Raw genomic sequence first — 21,977 nt, 5'->3', positions numbered from 1 at the left:
CCTCAGCTAGCATGCTTGTTAATAGTATGCAGATAAATTAAGCTAGATTATCATCATAATTTAATTGTAAAAATGGAAATAACCTTATTTATATTTATATTCGTATCATTGGAATATGATGAATGCAATTAACCTTGCATTTGGAAATGGCTTTTCTTTTTTTAAATATCCCGTTTATTGCTTGCTCTTTGAATGTTGTTTGAATTATAAAATCTAATGATCGTTTTGATGCATTCTTAATTCTAAAATTGGTATCTTCTGTAATGATAATGTTTGGCCTAAATGCCAAAGTTCCTTACACATCTTTGTTGATTGCTGTGCTTAGATTACTGTGTGATCCTAGCTCAAAATGTGATGTTTGATTAGATTTAGAACATACAGAATTCACAGTACTATGAGAGTGGTCTTAATCCCATTTCTTTTCTTTTGAGTTGTATTCAGAAGAATTTATTTCAGTAACTTCACATTTAAAGGTGTTTAAATTTTAAAAGTGCTTTATGTGAAAAGCAAGTTAAATGCTTTCATTTAGATATTGAGTAGAGACTTTGGACGCAATTATGAAGAAATGTACTTTTCAGTTTGAGGGATGTTTATAAGGTGGGATGGTTTAGGTGCCTGACTGTAACCTCTGTGTGTGCCTGGATGGTCCACCCACAGCTCAAGTTTCATTGTAGTGCTGATTCTTGCATTGTGTATTGTCACTTCTGGGAGTAGTTCTCTAATAAAAGAGTGGTCATGTCACTAGGAGGCTAACACACTCCATTCTTCACAGATGGGACAAAGAGTTGTCAACCAGGTTACTTTAATTGTAGTTAGCTGTCCAGATAAGGTCATGTTAAAATTATTGTGAAGTAAAAATATTCTACCTCCAAAGTCTAGAGCTACCATTTCTACTAAGCTGTATGCCAAATTACCAGTCCCATTAATCTTGTTGCTTCCCCTGTTGTGTGGTCTCAGTGTATCTTGCTGCTTGTGTATTCTTTTGAATACAGAATAATGGAAAGCCGTCAGAGAACTTATCAGTGGGTTTGCGGAAGGGTATGTGTGAAGAAGTGTTTCCCATTTATATCTGAAATGTTGTTTGCGTATGTTTCTTAACACTTGATTAATTCATAATGTTTAGGGTGTAGAGTACATGTAAATGGGCAAGATGACTACCAGTTCTCCTTAATTTTAAAATAAATGTGTATACATTTGAGTAGGGTCATGGAGCGATCAAGCTAGCCCTCCCTATTCCTAAAATAATAACAGCAATAATTACACAAATAAGAATTATGTAGAGAAAAATGTTTACATGTAGAGATTAATAGTTTAGAGAGTATAGTATTACAATTGATGGAGGACAAAAAGATCTACCCCCAACTCCAAGTACTTTGCAGCTCTGGTTATGCTAGAGAACAGGGAGACTGCATTTCCCCCATGTCCAGTGTACTAATAGAATACATGAATCCTCCTGCACATCTGAAAGGCCAGTTTGAAATTTTTGAGGTTTTCTGGTAGTTCTATGGCATTTATTTTTCAGGAGCTCTGGGAGATCTCATTTCCTTCTATTCTAACATGTCAGTGATTGCTTCTGCTTTTTCATGCTTGTTTAACCTGCGTGTTATAGACCAGCCAGTTATGAATTTTATGGTACACGTTTTTTGTGCTGGGAATGAGTGGCTCTGGTAGTGAAGGAGGAGTAAGGGATATTCTTTAGCAAGTAAGCATTTAATGAGGTAGTTTGTTAAAACAGAAAGCTGTTGTATTTTTCACTGGCAGTTATGTAAGTTTTTGGCGTGATTTTGGCATAATTATTGGATTAATGATGCTCAGTTTTCTTCTCAATTTTTTTTTCTAGGTTACGAAAGGACCTCAGAAAGCACTTGGATGGGCTAAGCAAATACCATCTGTGCAGTTGAATAAATGTGTGTAAAGCATTTAATTATGTATGAAGCTTTCAGTAACTTCAAGGAATTCAGCAACAATTAAAATGGGAAGGATGATATAAGAGCTCAGTCTTCTGTTTGTCACAGGAAAACTGAAGTGTGCTTTGTCAGTGTTGCAGTTGGGCACATTTCATACTGAATAACACAAGCTTGTTGAGCTCTATGGCATGCGGCTTTTGTTTTTGAGGCTTCTTGAAGCTGGTACAACCTCAACAGAAACCTGAGGGGTTTTGCTTGCTGGTCTTAGACAAGTGCCTGCTTGGGTTTGTATTAACAGTAATCAAAAGAAACAACTGTTATATTGATTCAATGAAACTAATCTGTCTCACGCTTAAAATTTCACTGTTACTTTTTTGTCACATATATTAAATATGAGTTTTGTTTCACTAAACAGTACTCTTTTGAACAATAGGAAGAGATGCTGTATATGTTGGGGAAGTGACTGTTAGGCTCTAGACACACCTTTCAGTGTAGTTAGTCCCATGTCAAACTGTTTAACTTCAGCTTCCATTCTGACACCTAAATATTACTGTGTAAATGCAGTGTACACTGAAGAATTGATTTGAGTGTGAATTGAGATTTTCCCACTCAGACCTCTTTTTTTTCTAAGAGATTTTTAGGCTTAGGCTAGTTGTGAGTGATAGAAGGCTCAGGAATGAAAAACTCTCTCTTTTCCCCTCTCAATTCAACACTAAATATTAATCTTGGAATATTTTTTTTGTCATATTTATATTAATGGCAACAACTTGTGTTAATCTTCTGTAATAAGAAACACAATTTCTTTATCAACTTGTAGGTCCAGACTTTTTGGCTCATCTAATAGAATTTGTTGTGTAAGTTGTGTTAGCCCAACTGAAAACTTTGAACTTCCAAGTTGATGATGACTAGTGGTTAAAAAATAGGGGTTTTTTAGAACTAAAGCAGGAAAGAAACCTAGCTACAATAACCAACTAAACTGCCAGCAGCTTTTAGCGCTTCCTGTCATGTACCAGGAGGTTTCAGACCTCTCTTAATTAGCTCTTTCCAATTCATATGAGCTGTATTTTTCTTTTTACTATGTTACTGTCTTTGAAGTCTTTCCTTTCCTTCTAATTTGGTAGCATTGGTAGCATTTGTAGCATTTCTTCTGCCATCTAGTTATGTTGGTATTCTGTAAATCTTACTGTAGTGCTCATGTTGCCTCCATCATTTGTTTCCTTGTAGAATTTCTTTCTGCATTAATAGCTGTCTTTTTGTACCAAATTGTTCAAGTTCTTAACAGTGGCATAACAGACTTCATCACTATGTTCTGGCTGATCTCACTTTGGGGTGGGACAATGCATTAAATTCTCAGTTCCTTTCTAGCCCTGCTTTTTGTACTCCATATGCATGTTAGTTTTCCTTTTACCATTCATATAGCCAAATTATTTTGGCATTTATGCATACCTTACTGCATGTTTTATTCTCTCCACACTCTCCATTCAGTATAATTTTTTCCTTTTTGTAATTTGTTTTTATATTGCTTGTATAAATACAAAACTTTGTATTTCCCTAGGCAGGAGAAAAAACATTGAGAGGTTTAATTCCTAAAGTAAAAGGAAATCTTACGTAGTCAGCAGTCCAGGCCATTTCTTATTCAAATCTGGTAATGTAATTCTGCTATGTAAATGGAACTTTGAGAGTGGCTAGAAAAAGTGATGCTCAGGCACTGCATCCTGACATGAAAAGTAGTCATCTTTGCACTTAGTGCCAGTTGAATTCCACATCCTTTCTAATGCTCCAGTTTGGGTTATACAATCTACTATAAAAATGAGAAGTATTTTCAGGTGAACGTTTGTATCCTCCTTGCTGAGCCATGTTAGACTTAGTGCCTGTCTTTATTTGGACTGGCATGTGGAAGTAGAAACTGTTAATAATTCTCTAGTGTCTGAAAGCAAGCACATACTATTGCACTGTGTATGTAGTACATGCCTGTTCTGACTGAATTTGAAGTCTGTGCATTCGTAGCTGACTTGAATGACTTTGATCTTCTGTTATCTAAAAGCCCCAGCTTTGTGTAGAGTAGTCACTGTAGTCTATGTTGTAGCTCTCAGACTGGATCCATCCTGTGAAATATTTCCATCTAGTCTGTAGTTTTGTTTTGGTTTTGTTTTGTTTTCTGGAGGAGGCAAAAGAACTGTTTTAGTAGTGGGTGCTTCCTACAAATGGAGGACATTCTCCAGGGGAGAGCTGGGCAGAGCAATGGCTGCTGCTGTGTCTAGGTGCATCAGGTACCACTTCCTCCTGCAGCAGAGGTAGCCTCTCCCAATAGTAGCTGACACCATCCTCACCCCATATGTGGCTGGCTGGAGCATCAGATGACCTCTCTGTGGTGAGTTAAAATGGTGCTCTCACTTACTGCTGAGAGCAGGAGAAAAGGATGCTGCTTTGTGACTCAGCGTGGACCACCTGATGTGTGCGTTGTGCGGAGAAAAATAATAAACAGAATAGATGCTGAGCTGCTGCATGTAAATTGGATAATGTCAGCACAGAAGACATCAATGACCCAAACATTTTATCTTTTTAAGGCTGTGAAGATGATCCAGCTGTGATGCTCAAGTATCTTCTTAACATTGTTTGAAAAGTTGAAGCTGGAAGTTTAAGAGGTGGAGAAGCAGCAGCATTCTTAACACAGTTAATGGAAAATATTAAGGGAAACAAATGAGGCACTGTGCACATGTCTTGTGAAAAAAAATTATAGGTAGTGGAGGGCTGGCAAAACTGCAGTGATGTTTAATTTCCAGTTCCTTTTCTCTAGCAAGCAGAGCAGCTCTGGATAGCTCTTCCCTCTTTATTCTTGATTGTGTGCTTCCTTGTGTTTCTGTGGCTATGCAGTGGTTTGGATGAGGGAGAACTCATAATTTGGTTTATGGATCAGATAATTTTCATTTGGAACTCGCCTCCCGGACTAAGTCACTACAGCAAAGGGAGTATGCAGTTTGTGTTGGGGACCTCTACGTCCACAGGTACTGCAGATGAAACTAGAGCCTGAGTCTCCATAATATGGTTAGTTGCTCAAACCATAATTTAGCAAACATGATTTGTGCTTCCTTTGTGGCATCTACTTAATTTTGCTAGGGCAAGTGTGCATGGCAGGGAATGTAATGGAATTGATTGGAGTTTAAAATAACCATTTGCTTCTTAGGTTATTTGTAAACTAGATCAGGTGCTCAATCCACCATGCAGCCGTACAAATACAGTGCTGTCACAACTGAATGGATGTGTTAGGACTAGGAATGAGACGCTGCCTATGTTGGCAGTGTGGTAGAAGACTTATTTGTCAAACAATGGCTTTGATTTCTTAAATTTAATATCCATTTAAAAAAAGTAAAGATCAAGCTGGTCTAACGGTTGGAAGCATTGTTTCCCTAAGAGTGATGTGTGTATAGATGTTATGATGTCTTTTTTTTCATAGGCATGCAGAATTTTATGTGCATGAGTGCTAGATTAAAGACACTTCACTTTAAAATGGAGAGATATTCAATGGTCTCTTTCATGGCATTTAATTTAGGTCAGGGCACTGAAAACATACTTGCTACCAGTTCTTGATCATGCTGACTGCAACGCTTCTGGGAACTGAAGGGGTTCAAGGACTCTGGTTAATATCCTTAGGTATTCACGTTAATGAGTCTTCATTTTGTTATAATGAACATAGCAGAGTATGTTTCTCTTGTTTTAAATATTCTACATAGAAACAGTATTCCTTAGGTTACTGAAACTACTGTATAGAGCCTATCAGTTTGATTAGGGCCAAATTAGTATTTTTATCTTTCACTAGAGAATTTTGGTAGGTGTGGATATTGAAATAACTTTTTGCCTACCTTACAGTCGGGTATGAAGCATATTGGCTGCTACTTTGGTGTTCTGAAGATCAGAGTATCAGATCTTAGTCTGATGAGGGTTGTGTTTCAATTTGGTTTACTGATAACTTGAAATCATTATCTGATTTGCCAAAATCCCTTTAGTTACATAGTTATATACTCAGTTATCAGTGTACCATTTAGTTGTCTAAATCCATTGCTATGTTTTAAGCATGGCAGCAGTTGTAAGCGATATAATTTGCTGTCCAGCGGGAGCATACATGGGGAGCTTGTTACAGAGGAGCACGTCTTTGTAAATCTGCTTTCCAAATTAAAAGTTAGATTTCGTGCTAAACACAACTTACCGTTTCAAGATAAATTTTAACTGACATTTATTATTGCATTTCCACAGGGGAACTTCAGATTTGCTATAAGTATTCCGGACTCTTTTTCCTAGTCATTGTGTGAGACCCGAGTTTTCATTTCTTGAAACTTTTTAGGGTAAACTTGCTTGTTTTAAAATGTTGTCATTAATTCTTTTTTTTGTTGTTATGAAATGGCTTAACAATAGTAGGTTCAAATAATAATTTTAATTTGAAAATTCAACACAATTTGCATCTTTCAGTATACAGGGAGAAAGTTCAAACTGTAATTTTGCTGTGCCAAGCGTGAGTGGAGTTTGCTTCAGAGAATTTTGGGCTCTGTATAAAGGCATGAAGAGCAAATCATAGTTGTTCAGGTTATCAGCCAAATACACAAACTAGACCTCTCAATCAAAAGGGTTTTTGTGCTAATAACAGTACCATATGTGTTTATAGGATTGTTGGTTTATGAAATTTTTAATGTGTTTGAACACTGAGAAGCCAGTTCCTTGTTGGTTTGAACTGGTGTGAATGGGGGTGACTTGAATTTAGCTGTTAAGTTACATCAGTGGAAGGAGGACTAGCTCTGAGCACATGTTCATATTTGTGCTTCTTTAAGCAGTTAAACCATAGCAGAGGCTCGTGATTTCTAAAATGATAGATTGTTTTCCTTTTGTTCTCAAACACTTTGGCTATTAATGAAAAAATATTGTGTTTGCTGGCTTCTACTCAGCTATTCTGGATGTACAATGTGCTAATGTAAATCAGCAGTTTCTGCTTCTATAAATAGATTTTGTCAGCAGCTGCAGAGCAAAACTGACAAGCTTCTGGTCATTTTTATTATTGCCATTCAGAATTGTTTGAATAGCTGTGAAAGTGTCCGGTGGTATGTATGCCTCCTGTAGTGATATTTGCAGACTGAGCTGAGGTTATGAGTAGGGAGAGGGAAAGAAACAGTGCATTTATAAGCCGACAGTGTGAGAGTAGGGGCAGAGAGCTCTGTATTCCTTCATCTGGGAGTCCTTAAGCTGAGTTTGGAGTTCTTTTATATAAAAGACATGCTGTCCAGCTTGCTAAAAGTAATGAGGTCTTAAATGGGGTCTGGGGATACCATTTATCTAACTTCTTTATAGCTGGATATATAAGGCAGCCTTTACAAGTGTGCTCTGTTGGGGAACATCATCATACTGTGCCCTGAGAAGCTGTCTCCTAAAATTTTCACTTCCTTTTGCTGCTGGGTCTGGTTTTGTCTGCTGCATGGGAAGGAAACAGCCAGGCCAGAGCGCTGCCCTTCTGCAGCATTCCTCCCCTCCTGCACCATCGCGGGGCTCTTGTAGGGCTGAACAGCAACTGCTGCTGTCCTCCGTTCTAGCAGCAGACTGGGAAGTGGAACCAGTGTGGCCGGCAAGAAGAAGGAATGCCAACTGGCCAGCCAAGTTACCATTGTTGTTTGTGGACACAGGAGAGGTTGCCAGGAAAGAAAAAGTATTGAATATCTTTCATGTGAGCGTTTAATTGAAGTCCTCTGTGTGTGTTTACATGAGTATTCTTTTTTTCTTGAAAGCTAGCAATCTTCTTTTAAGAGTCTTACTACAAGGTCTCAGGAAGTATCTTGGGCTGTAAGAATTATTTTCCTGAAATAGAGACGTTCTTAGTTTCAGTGTTTCCCAAAGTACATACAATAAAATGAATGGTAGATTCAGCTTGTGCTGAAAGATATGGAATTACTTTATATTCCTCCTCTAATAAAAGCACATTGCTTGAATCTTGATACCCAATCTCTGTGAATAATTAATATAAAGGAAAGGAAGCTATGAAATATAGTATTGTAATGGCAGGTGGGAGTAGAGAACATTTGTCAACTGTTGCTTTAGAAACAGCACCATCAGCCTGTGAGGTGGCTAAAGATCATGTAAAAGTGTAATTCAGTGTATTCCAAAGCCTTGGAAATGGAAAAGTTTCTTAGCATCTTAATTGTGTGTGTTACCAGTGCTTTAATCTGTGTTCTTTGTACTGAACTAGATCTTGGTGATGTTAGCTCTTATTCAAGGAGAAAGAGAACTCTGAGAGCTAGACTCTTAGCTCTCTCTTTCAATGTTCCTTGAAATGTATATCTGTTTTTAAACTTCTAATGGATGTCTTCTGGCTTGATAGCCTAAATGTTTTTAGGTGCTCTACTACTAGAAAAATGGATCATACTAATTCTTCATAGAAGAAAATACTGACAATGTGAAAAAGCACAAAGCATTTAAAAAGAAAACATGGACTTGTTCTTTTTAAAAATGATTCCTCTCACATTTTATTCAGCTACCATTTTAAGGGAGTAATTGTAGTTCATTCATTGTGAATGACTATTTGTGGCATAATGAGGTCTAAATAATTGGGAGAGATGAGGAATGTGGTATTTGGCAGATCCTTGCAGGCTGTTACGAGATATAATTGAAGTACAGAGTATAGAAGAACTAAATAGTTCTAAATAGTACAAAGTATAGAATAACTAAAGAACAAGTATCTCAGTTTGCTTTTAAAGTTTATTGCTAAAATACAGTATAAAAAGTTGCACTTTAAGTATTTCAAGAAAATATGAGCATGTTGTATACTAGCTTAAATTCTTTTATAAATTATAGAAACTTGTAAAACACAAAGTTAGTATATTTTGTGGAATGAATGGAAAGGAGGAAAAATGGTAACTTTGATGTGGAATTAGTTTGACTTGTATTATTCTTTGTCCTTTAAAGACAGGCAAAAGGAGTTCATTTCAAGAATCTTTGTGTGAGACTTTACTTAAATAAACCTTTTCTTTCTGCTTTTAGTCAGCAGATAAGCAGCGAGCCCTGGAAGAAACCAAAGCCTACACAACCCAGTCATTAGCAAGCGTAGCCTATCTGATCAACACTTTGGCCAACAATGTTCTCCAGATGCTGGATATCCAGGCATCCCAACTTCGACGCATGGAATCTTCAATCAACCATATTTCACAAGTGAGACTTTTTTTGCTCTTTGTTCTTGAAATTACACAGCAAGTAAAACTCTCACCTGACATTTTGTGAATGAGAAAAATAGTCGCATTTAAAACAGAAGGATGCTTTCCTTTTCATATTAATTCTGGGAATAGGTCTCATTATGTGATTGTATATCTGTGTTAGTGGAAGCATTTTACATGGGGTAAGAGATTAAATGTATTCTTGGGCAGTTTATTGTTTGGAGAGGGGTCCATCCTGCATAAGTGAAAAGCACAGAAAAATCGCTGATGGAGAAATCAGAATATTATATTCAGGGACAGATTAAGCTTTCTAACTCCTGTCTGGTGACTTACTGTACTTGGTATTTATTGGCTACAGGCACTTAAAATTAAAAGAAATAAATATGAAATGGATGGTGGAAAACAATATTTGTCATATTTTTACTTTTCCTGTTGCTGTAATGCTGGCATCTAATGACAAAAGCATAGATGACAAATGTAGTTTGCTCCTGGCTTTTCTTAATAAAATGTACTTTGCAATGACATGAACAGAGGCAAAATTAATGTTTCAAGTTTGTGTATGTCTGCAGAACTCCTGCCATTGTTTACAGTTTTTGTGAGCAGCAGTAAACTAAGCTACTATTGTCAGGAACCCATGTCCCATCACCACAGTGATGAGAGAATTTTGGCTGCCAGAATGGGCTGAGGGTGGATGATAGATTTTCTGGAGATCTACATGCTAATGGTGGATTAAGAGAGAAACTAAGAGCAATGAAACAGCACTTTCTGTTTTTCTGTTGCTGAAGAGTTGGTTGGCATCCTTACTGAATATTTTGTGTCTTATTTGACCAATCCATTCTGGCTGCTAGGGTTTCTTGATCTCCATGTGATAATGTCATAAATACCACAATATTCTTTATTTTAATTTAGAAAGACATTTGAAAGTAGGAGCTGTGTAAGGTAGGAAATAAGCAGATTGAGCTGATCTGTTAACTTGCTGGTGCTGAAAGGGCTGCTGAGCTAGTAGAGGTTTGAACTAGCAAAAGTAGTGAATAAGTTTATGCTAGTTTAATGGGCTGAATTGGCTCACTTGAGGAGTCAGATGAATTCCAGAGCAGGTGCAAAGGAACGGGTGGGGAGGATTTTCCCTCCTGGTAGTAGTATGCTATTAGATTGCCTCAGTTACCTCATGCAACTGCAGCCTCAAAAATAAGCTGAGAAGTTTTATTTCTTCTGCTACATGGTTCTTGTTAAGGCATGGACAAGTAAATTCATTTTTTTCCCAGAAAATCACAAATTACTCTGTGTGTGTGTATGCATGTATATGTGCTGTGTATGTTGTGTATGCATCTGTGTATGTATATATGTGTGTCTGCTTGTGTGTGTATGTATGTGCTTCTTGACAGGCTAGTGCCAGCTGACGAATATTTCAACTATTTGAGAGCCTGACGCAAAAGACAGTATATGAATAAAAATACTCCGAGTTCATTGGATTTTGCATTTTATAGATGTGGAAAGTTCATTTTGTCACACAGGTTCTATAAAGCAGCTTTTGGGGAAAGGGCCATAGCATTTTAATAATTTTCCTTCTGGGAAGCTGAGATTTATGCAGATTGAGATGCTAGGTTAGATTGTCTTTGGCATTTATATAACACGGCTAGTTATTTAAAATGGAGCACTAAATTACCAGCGCCCAACACCTAATGAAGATGTATCTGCCAAAATTCATAGGCTGCACTTGAACAATGAAAAAAAAAAAGTTGTGGTGGTGTTTTTTTTTTTTTAATATTGCTGTGAACTTGCAAATTGAGTTTAGTGAGATTTTTTTGTTTTGTTTTGTTTTGGTTTTTTTTGAGTCTGCATCATCCATATGTAGGATGCTCCCCAAACATGGAAGAAATTATATCAGAGGAGGAGACAGTATTTGAATTTTGGGTATTACATACACAAAGTGTGTTGATCCAAGGAACTTATTTAAGTTGAATTCAATATTTTCAGAAATTGCTTCATCCCATGATACCAGTGTTGTAGATGGTTATATTATTTGTCTTAATTTCAGGGATTATTTTTCTTTAAAAAATGAGTTTATTTTGTCACAGTTTCTGTGTAAAAAATAATTTATTTTCAGGAAATTTGAGTATACTTCTCCTGGAACAAGCCAAACCTGCAGAAGACTTCTTTGGTCTTTTTTATGTTGGGTGTGAAGTTTAGTGGACTGTTTCTAGTACCACTTAAAATGCATCATGGTATAAAACCTCATTGCCAAATTATGATTTCCAGTCAGTCTGACTTGAAATGATTTCAGTAACGTAGAACAAAACTAGGTTGGTCACTACCATCTGCTCGCAGTGCATTATCTTAATGCTTTGGTCAATAGTTATTGAAATTTAAGTTTAGAAAACACTAATGCAAATTACGATATCTGGATGTGTAATCCTGCTTTTAATTCTGATTTGGAATTCCACATATTCTCCAAAGAAGGGAGCAAAATCATTTGGCTCTTAGTAAGAAAAATTTTTCAAAAGTGCTTGTTTTGTTCAAGTGTAGCTCAAACTGGAAGAGAAGCTATTAACTTTAGAAGATAAAATATTCTAGTTCTCTGTTCATTGATGGAATGCCAATTTATACGAGTTGCTATGTTTCTGTCTAAATGCCAACTTAATCAAAGAGCTGAAAAAGAAGCTGATAATTACTTGTGGTTTTCCAGATTATATATAGGTCATGAATAAGGAAATCATTACTATTGAAACTATTTTTATGCAAGTGATTAAATCCTATTGGTTTAAAATTTAGGATTACTTTGATTTGGTCTGAAAACTGATGAATCTATTCTTATTTGCCTTCTTGAACCTTGTCCAGAACTAGATGATAGGCAGTGTTTCATATTTGGCTGAAAATTTAAATCCTAAATACAGATCATCTGTATAAATATTTATACTTGTTAAAAAAATTATGTTGAAGTTTTCAAGTTAGCAGACACTGTAAAATGTTGCTAACGTCCAAATTCTTTAAATTAATCTGGCAGATTTTCAGGTTTTACTATTTGGATGATGAAAAATATTTTTTTCAGATTTCGTTAATAGAATACTCTTAGTTAGCAAGGTCATCTTTAAATCTCTTCTCTGCTGCTAATTATATAAGCAAACATGTTCTCACAAAGATGAGTGATAGTGATGAGTTATCTCCAATGGCACTTCATGATGGAGAAATCTGCTTTATCCTCTTCGTACGGCATCTGACTCCCATGGTACTGGCCGTGAGAATAGTCTTGAATAGACCGCAGACTTGAACTTCGCCGTAGTCGGCATGTGTTGCTTAGCTGAGCTGTAGCAACATGTATGAGCTGGTTGGTCTCTGCAGGGAAATTCACTTGGACCTTCCGTGGATAAGTCAGTAAAGGCTTGTAACCATTTTCAGTTGTCTTATTCTTGCAAGTTACAAGAGCAGCCAAACTCTTTCAAAATGGTTATGCAAGTCTTAATTTCCACAGTATATACTACATGTTTATGGACCAAGTAGCTTTTCAGCATTTTTGTATCATTATGACCTCTTTCTTTGTGTATAAATTACATGCAACTTGAGTTGAGGCAATTAATGTCACATTTCTAACATGTCAAAATTAGACAGCTACTTATTTTAAAGTAATAATCCAGTTTTCAAGTTAATTTGCAGTAAGTTTGTTTAAATTCTGTCAAATTAGATGAAAAAGGCACAGAAACACTATATTTAAGCAATATTTTCTTGTAAGATTTTTTTAAACTGAATTTTAAAAGCCCAGACTAACAGACTGACAATAAATTGATACATTTAAATTACAGTGTTTTGAGAAGAGGAAGAAATCGAGGCTTCTGGAGACTTTTGTTTCTGAGATTTCACTACAGTTTAGACTTTGAAAGTGCTGTTGTGGTTTAACCCCAGCCAGCAGCTAAGCACCACCCAGCCACTTGCACAGTGCCCCCCAGCAGGTTGTGGGGAGAGAATCAGAAGGGTAAAAGTGAGAAAACTTGTGGGTTGAGATAGAAACAGTTTAATAATGGAAATAAAATAATAATAATTAATAATAAATTGTAATGAAAAGGAAAATAACAAAGAGAGAGAAATAAAACCCAAGGAAGAGAAGTGATGCAAGTGAAAACAATTGCTCACCACCAACTGACCGATGCCCAGCCAGTTCCCAAGCAGCGGCCGCCCCGCCAACGTCCCCCCCAGCTTTATATGCTGAGCATGGCATCATATGTTATGGGACATCCCTGTGGTCTGTTGGCGTCAGCTGTCCCGGCTATGTCCCCTCCCAACTCCTTGTGCACCCCCGGCCTACTTGCTGGTGGGGTGGTGTGAGAGGCAGAAAAGGCCTTGACTCTGTGTAAGCGCTGCTCAGCAATAACGAAAACATCTCTGCGTTATCAACACTGTTTCCAGCATAAACCCAAACCATAGCCCCATAACAGCTACTATGAAGAAAAGTAACTCTATCCCAGCCAAAACCAGCACAAGTGCTAACTTAATACTTCGAGAAATTTCACTTACAGGTAGAAGAGACTATTTCTCAAAACTCTGAGTTCAAAGACTTTTAAGTGAAGTGGTAAATAGTGTTAACTTTGGAATCCCAGAAATGATTTAATGTTTTTTCTATTTTAATCTTTACAGCTCTTGAGGCTGGTTTTTTTGAATTCAGTATGGAAACTTGATGTTTCAAAATGGCCAGAAAATTCCTAATAGTAAAAAATGCAGTGGTTTATGCTTTTTTCCCCCCTTAAGCTATCCCTTGGCTTATTGCAGGCATCTTGGAAAGCATATGAAAAGATGATAGTAATGAGTCTAACCTCTAACAAACTGTCATTTAAAAGTTTTTGCCAAAGGTAATGGAGCTATGGGGGGAAAAATGCATAGTAATGCTGTCAGGAATCTGAAACTTCTTAGAAAACATTTTTTTTAAGTTATAGAAGGGCACAGTGAATCCCATCTGCTTTTCCTGTGAGACTTTCCAAGCCAGGTGTTTTGTTAGTCCAGCTCTAACCCCAAAAACTTCTCAACAGAAGTTTCTAAACTGCTGAATAAACATTCTGCTAGCATTCTCCTATCTCACTTAAGGGGTTTATGCTCGTACTGGAGGCAATAATTACCTGTGTGTTGAGGATAAATGTTTTCATTTTCTTTAGTAGCAGGTTAATCTTTGTTCCTTCCTCTACTAATGAAATACCTCAATATTCCTTTCTGCTGTTTTATAGGTGTCTTAAGATCTTATGACTCCAGTAGTCTATTAAGCAAGAAAATGAAGTTTTTGAAAAACCTGCCAGCAAAATACTTTTCAATTCAATTTTAGGAGTATGTACCAGAATTAGGTGCCATTTTTATACTCTTAGTCATTCCATAGCTATTCAAGGTAAAAGAGATGTTCTGAATCATCATGCAAGAGAATTCCTGTTAGATGAGCTTCAGGTTTTAATTAGGTTTAATGCATTTCATTGTTTGTTACTGTAGTTATGCCTTAAGCAAACCAGTTGTATTCACAACTCCTATGAATAATTAAAAAAACATGCTTTTCATTCATGGAAACAAGTTACCGCAGTGCCGAGATACCATTGCTACAATAACATGTGCATTAAATATCCGTACTCGCATTGTATTTATAGATAATTGCATAAGAAAATACTAAAAGAACATCTTTAAAGTTGCAGAGGTCAAGCACTTGAAATGCAGAGAAAGGAAGTCATCTTGCCAACACTGAACTAATTACTTTACTTTCTTTCTGATTTGTAGATGAGAATTAAGACTCTCAGAGTGTAGTGTCCAAGGCATAAACTAGTTTTGAATGCCCAGATTCATAAGATTTTGATGTTTCAGTACATTTGAAACATCATATAGCATTTGAGGTGCAGCTGCTGTTGCAGCTGAGGTTGTTTACCATTCTAGCAAATTACGTGAGGCCTGTGAGACGCAGAACATACAGTCAGTGTAATGCTTCTGCAGTTCTCTAGTGACATGTCTAGATCACAGATGAAGTCTGAGATAATCATAGAGATTGAATTCTTCAGTGGTATTAAACATGAGACTGTCCTCCAGGTTGTTGCAATCACATACCATTAGCTTGTCAAGAAAGTACGTGCTTTCTAACTCCTCAACAGATGAGGTGAGGATTCTGTAGACAACCTCTTTGTTATGATGGCTCCTTGTTCCACAACTTCTTACACTGTGATGCAGAAGCAAAGGTCTGGCACAGAGAAGGGATAAAAAGCTGTGATGGAAGATAAAATATTAAATCTTACCCTGATGCAGAATGGTACACTTTGATACTCTGGCGTGGAACATGTTTATGTGCTCCGTTTGCACTGGTGCTTGTACGATCAATAATAGCGTACAAGCTGTGAAGAGATCAGCACTGTTGTATTGGGGGGTGGTATATAGACCTGGTCATTGCAGGGAGCTTCAGGAAGGACTTTGGCAAAATTGGTTGGAGAGTGCTTTAGTTGTTAAGTAGTCATAGAAATATATGTGCTTCTGTTAAGCTTGTATGAACCATGAATTTCTGCATAGTTTATATATTGGCCAGATCTGGGTGGGTTTTTGCGAGGGTGATGGAGGATGTGTCCCAGATAGTTAACTACCCCTATTAAATTTAAAATCATTGCTCAATGAACTTGAGCTTTCTAAAGAGACGGTTGCCAACGTACTTTGACCTTGAATAATCTATTTTTCTGTAGCTTGTTTTAAGAAATAGTTGTGCAGCTTTAGTAGAAACTTTACAGTTCTAGGCAGGTGGTACTAGAGATGGCAGAAATGTACATGACAAAGCTGTATTCAGTGCTTAATTTTAGCAAAGTTGCAAGATCTTGAAAATATGTTGCTGGGAACTACTAGGTAATCTTGATAGATAGTAATTTAAGCTTCCATATAATGTCCCTGGTATTTGTGGAAATTCTTCTCTGGAAAGAATGTGAATAAACAACATCTTGGACGTGTGTTTTTTAAAATTTTTGTAGTTTTAAAGGTTGTGATGATTGCCCAAGGTAATACAGGGTCCATTTTGCTTGTTTTGCTGTCAGTAGCAAAAACAGAAGGGTAAAACAGTGTAACCAACCCTACTGCCTCAATCCCTGCCCACAGAAAAATAAAATTTAAGAAATGTGTGTTATGAAAATGAGTTCTCATTTGTACCTGTTCCTTAGTTACTACAGAGCCCGTCTTCTAACTGTGAAAAGTCTTTCTGGTATCGTTCATAATCACTGAAGCGGTAACAAGAAATCCTGTGCATGTTCAGAAATCCTAATGGTGGTGATTCTGGCTGTTTTCTTACTTTTTTTTACCCTGTAGCTGAAATGTTTGTTCACAACTCTGGCAAATTTCCTATAAGAAAAGGTGTTTTGTGAGCAAGGAATTATTTTTATTTTAAATGATGCAAGCAACTCTGTGTACCATGATCTAAGAGATTTTATTTTCCTGGAAGGGATAGATAGACCTTTTGGTAACTTTTTCCTAGTCTTGTTACCAAACAAGATTCAAGTACATGTTTTTAGGCAATGAATTTTCACTCAGGCTTTGTCTTACACTAGAGATTCTCCTGTCGTACTTGTTGCAATATGTGGAGGGAGGAATTTTCAGTGTTGGCCTTAGGCATTCTAAGTGAAGGCACTGGGCTTAACCACTGGCTTCATTGTGGGTAAATTAGTACTGAGCAATCTCATCATTGCTTTCTAATGAGTGATTTGAAATGAATGAAATACCTTGTTGATTTGTCTGAGTGAAATTTTATTTATATCATATGTATATTTATATCATATGACTACCAGTCCTAGTTTAGTGAAGTGTTTTACAGTGTAAGAACAACTACTTATGGTTTGTTTTACAGGTCATAAAAGTTAAGGTTTGGGAAGGTATCCTTACACTTCATCTAGTTGGAGAATATTTCAAAGATGAGCTTAGAGAGCAATTGTAAAATTAAAAAGGATACTTGAAAGAATCATGTCAGTAAATTAGTGGGGACTAAGAATGGAAATAAGAAGGAATTTTGCTGAACTGTGAAGAATGAGAGTAAGAAAAAACCCAGAGAACCTGTGGCTATTAGTGTGGGTTTAGATGTGGCAAGTTCAACAGCAAATTGAACAAAGATGATGTAATCAAGTATGTGTAGTGATGTGTTTAGCACAGTATGCAGAGATCTTTGAAACGTTGGAACTGAATCAGGTTTTTTTATACTGACTCTGTATTCAAATGCATACCACTGTTAGTAAATACACTGCGTCTTTTGTAGACGGTGGACATTCACAAAGAGAAAGTTGCTAGAAGAGAAATTGGTATCTTGACTACAAACAAAAACACCTCAAGAACTCACAAAATCATTGCACCAGCTAACTTGGAGCGACCAGTTCGCTACATCAGGAAACCTATTGATTATACAATTCTAGATGATATTGGACATGGAGTGAAGGTAGGTGATATTGTTAAAACAGCCAAACTGCAAATACATTGTCTTTGTATATTTTCAAAATAACCTGATGCTTTTCATGGTAATATACCAGTTTCTCCTTGCCTGTCTATACACGTAAGAGGAGTCCAGTTTGCAGTTGCCACTTCCCGTTCCCTGGCCCCAGTGTTCCTAAACCTTGCAAACCCACTGAAACTTATTTCTGAGGGTATTTGGACTATGGGTCTCACCTTTTAAAATGCTTCTGAATACCTACTTGTGTGATGCTGCTATTATTGCTTGAATCAGTTGCCAGGGATATACCTGGGGACTGAAAGGCTGATGACCATCACTTTTCTGCCTGAATTACCACCACGAAGTATGATCCAGCTGTAATTGCCACTGGTTTACTTTGAAGCTCACCCAAAGAAAGGGTTTGCATAAGAAGTATTACATGCTCCCTTTTCTTCTTTCTGTCAGTCAGTTATACCCATATCCTGTGATGTGTTTTGTTAAAGTCAGCTCTCCAGAACTCTTGTGCCATATGGGGTTTCAGAATGGGAATATTGCTGCCAAGTTTGAAGCCAGCTGGTTCTCCCTTTTAAGACTAGGAGAAAAGGAGGAATTTTGGGGCAAAGATCAGGCTGAGACACAACTGGTGGCTGTTGTATGCAGGTGTTAGATCAGTGTACACAACAACAGCAGTAATATCATGTGTGAGATTAGATATGCATTTTTTTAAAAGCACTTCCTGAATGTAAACAGTCTCAGCAAGTGTGAGCTCATTGTTGACTTGTGCTGCCAGGAAAACAAATACGGAAATGGGAGCACTGACAGTGTTAAACTTCCAGGAGAAGAAAGGTAAATAACACAAAGCAGCATCATTTTTACATAACAAACTAACAAATCTGTGAACCTGCTAAGTAGCAGTAAGGTAAGATGCTTCTTCCAGTCAAAGTACACCAGAATTTCTTTAGTGTAACACCTAAGTGCATTAGGTTACCTATTGTTGTTCAATTTGAACTGTCTGTTTGGATAGTCGTTTAAATGGTTCTTTAATCAAACTCTTAAAATTCAAATTCTGAACAGTGCTGTTTAAATATCTTTCCCAAGCAATTTTATTCAAGGTCCTCTCAATGTCCTCTTCATTAATAGAAGGTCTTTTTTCCCCATTTCTTATCAAAAGAGCCAACCTCAGTTTGTAACCCTAAACAGATCTAAAAAAGACAAGTGATTCTTCATTTGGAAAACCAAACCAAACAAAAAAGCCTAGCATTAATAGCTACAGTTTTGACCAGGAAATTATAATCAGTCTTATGTTAAAATCTAATACCAATTCTTACAAATTTTTAATTTATGCAGGTCAGCAGAACTCCTTCTGGATGTGGATGGAGCATATTAACCTGTAGGATCACTGTGGCTAATATTTTAATGATCGCTTTTGTTTTAATGAGATTATTTTAGAACTCATTAAAGAATAGTTTTTAATTGCTCTGCAGCACAATCTTATTTAGCACTGGCTCTAAACCATTATAATTGGTATCCCACTTACCTCAATGTAGCAGAATCTTACTCACTGTGATGCAATGAATTACGTTCTTCTGAAAGAACATAGTTCATCAAATGGATGATGACTCAAATCTGTATTTGCATCCATTTGTTATGCCTGTGATACGCTTGAAACATCTTACGAATTATATTTATGATGTACTATATTTAGCTAGAAAATGAAAAAGTATTGTGTACTTGTGAAACAATAAGCAGAGAACGTGACACCATGCTATCCTTAACATTAAGTCCATAGATCTGTTCCAATCAGTTTAATCCTGTGTTCAGCACAGAAGAAAGAACCACTCTTGCTGATCGGGAGCAAGTGGCCAGTTGTGCTTATGAACCTGTTGTTTTTGTTCTGCTTGAGTAACTACAGGTTAGTTTACTAGATCTCTGGCTGGAGAGCAAAGAGAAAAGAAGAAAAAGACTAGGAGCTTTAAATTTGCCTATTTATAGCTCTTTATTGCTTGAGCTGTGGCATTTTTCCCTTAAAGTGAGTATTCAGAAGGAGTTATTGGATAAATAACATTAAAGTTCCAGTTAGCAGCAAGGTGCCTCAGTCTGCATTCTTTGTCCTCTTTCTGCTGTTTGTGCTATAGGGCTTCCCCTCGAGTACTCGGACCCAGAGTTATGCATTGTCAGGACAATCAAAGAGCTGATGCAGCAAGTATTCATTGCAGCCCCCTGAGAAAGATGTCAAGCTGGAGAATAATATGGGAGAAAAAGGGAGCATCCTTGGCTAAGAAATCCAGTATGCCATGTAGAGAGAAGTAGTATAGGCACTTGAGCACCTATTCCATTCAGAAATTCGAAGCATCAGTGGATACCATTTTCTGGAAAAGGTGCCCTACAATATATGGTGTCTTAATAGGTGAGAGAGGATTTAAGTGCCACTCTATCATTCCAGCAGTCCCTCCTCATCTTCCCTCCCTGAAGCTACAATGCTGCAAAAATCTAAACAACCTTTTGTCTGAAAGAGACTTGCTTTCAGTTTTTTCAAGTGTTTCCTGAGTTACAAAGTCTTCCAATCTGTTCTTCCTTCCAAAGAGTTCTTTAGTCAAGAGGATGAAAAAAACCCCACTTTGATCCATTCAAAGTGGTGTGTATTAAAGGCTCTGTAATTATCAGGCAGTGCTGCTGAGGAAAACGTCTCAGCTCATCGACCCTCTAATGTAAGTGACCACTCTGTCTGGCCAGTACAGGGGGACCTGATTTTCCAGTGCAGCTGTGTGAAGCAGAGACCGTTTTGGGTAATAGATCCGTGGAATTTTAAACTCAAAGACAGGAGATTTTCTAGTAAATCAGATTATGTTTCTTTTTTAATACGTTAGCGTTTATTTATGATCTAAATGGATGAAACGGAGTGAGTAGTCACTCTAGATGCTCCACTGTTGAGATTCTGCATATTTAATGTTCGGTGTTACAAACAGTGTAAGAAATACAATGAGACATTTAGATTAGCTGAACTGAAAACAGATCACACGGTATTCAAATGGAAGGAATAATATTTTTGAAAAAATTATTATGGGGAAAGAAGATACATGGTATTGTGCCAGTAAGATGTTATTGTGCCAGTTGGTATTGTGCCAGTTAATGTGCCATTAAGTAAATGCTAGCATTTAGGCTTTAAAAATAAGATTTCACTGTTGGTTAATGTCTTAATATATAGTTTAGAAAATACTGGTATGTGGTGCAGTATCCATATAGAGTGCTGTACTTCTTACAGGATGTAATGATTTGCTCTTGGTCTTTGTTCAAGAGAGATCTCATGGCATCAGGTTAAGAGTTAACTAACAGCATTGTCTAGGAAAGAACATATATTAGCTTAATATACTAGAGGCTTCTGTTTCAGCTGGTTGTAAATATGCCAATGCATGTAACAGTTTAAGTGAGCTCAGGGTGTTGATAAGGCTATGCTTTGACAGCTCAAGTAAATTAATCTCTGAAGTTAATCCATCTAGATCTCATGTTCCATTCTGAAAGAAGCCAACTTTTTGTTATCATTGTAAGAAGTTGAATAAACAGTGTACAAGCATTTGAGCATTAATTTTAAGGTGTTAATCTAAAGGCTTTGTGATCAATGTATATTAAAAGTTTCAGCTTGAAAATCTTTTGTTCATGACACATTCTGCTTTAATCACTCTTTCTATGATCTACTGATACATTATTTTGTTAATGCTGAATGCTTAACTTTTTTCTTTCTTTTTCCTTTCTCTTCATATCCTGAAGTTCCAACTAACCTTTCAATGCTTTTTTTCCTTACCTCTTTTATTTGCTCCATTTATGCATTAAGTGGTTGCTTAGATTTAAGGTAAGAAACCCCAGGGCTGGATTTCCATTCTTATTCTTCTGAGACTATTACACACGGGGAGATGATTAACATGAATGTTACTGATTGTTTAAAACAACACTCGCTCTTCCTCCTGTGTATCAGACCTTCCATTGAATGATAAACATTTTGTGACATAAATTGATGTATTTATGTAAGGAAGTTAACCCAGTTCATTTTAAAAGCTTTGTGGCAAAATATTGACTGCCTTCAGCATATCTACCAGATCATTTACAAGGGAGGAATGTTGTGTTAACCTTGTGTAGACAAAAAGATACAGTGGATAGCACCTGAGTATGAGCCTCCCCCTGTGTAATATTCTTTTTATCCTATATACGGTGTAAGTTATGATTTGATTGGGTTTAATGTTTCAGTGTGAGATTGCTCAGATAATGGGCTCCAAAGGTGTGTAACAAATTCAAATCTGTATACTATTTTTTAAAGTTGCAGTATCCTTAATTTTTTCAGAAACTGCTAGCACTATTTAAATACTGAGAGGCACTCATATATGGAAAATTTCACAAATTTGATAGTTCTGTAAAATATTTAATAACCCTTAAAAACAAGCTAAGTGATTAATTTAGTTGGATATTAAATGAATAGTGCATCAAAGAACTTAGGCTGAA

At 36.7% G+C, this 21,977-nt stretch overlaps 1 protein-coding gene across 14 annotated transcripts in view; it reads left to right on the top strand.

Annotated features, from left to right (window-relative positions):
* Window positions 1-21,977, top strand: part of ABI2 (abl interactor 2) — a 67,777-nt gene that overhangs the window by 21,121 nt on the left and 24,679 nt on the right. For 8 of the 14 annotated variants that reach the window (XM_068407925.1, XM_068407932.1, XM_068407922.1 and 5 more), the window contains exons 2-4: window positions 8,922-9,089; window positions 17,319-17,495; window positions 21,316-21,333. In XM_068407925.1, coding sequence (XP_068264026.1) covers window positions 8,922-9,089; window positions 17,319-17,495; window positions 21,316-21,333 — 363 coding nt within the window. The remainder of the gene's footprint in view (window positions 1-8,921; window positions 9,090-17,318; window positions 17,496-21,315; window positions 21,334-21,977) is intronic. The other 6 variants (XM_068407934.1, XM_068407926.1, XM_068407923.1 and 3 more) reach the window with 1 other exon arrangement.

Source organism: Nyctibius grandis, chromosome 9, assembly GCF_013368605.1.
Source record: "Nyctibius grandis isolate bNycGra1 chromosome 9, bNycGra1.pri, whole genome shotgun sequence".
Taxonomy (NCBI): domain Eukaryota; kingdom Metazoa; phylum Chordata; class Aves; order Nyctibiiformes; family Nyctibiidae; genus Nyctibius; species Nyctibius grandis.
Note: the sequence above shows the minus strand (reverse complement) of the source record. Positions and strands in the feature narration are given on the sequence as shown.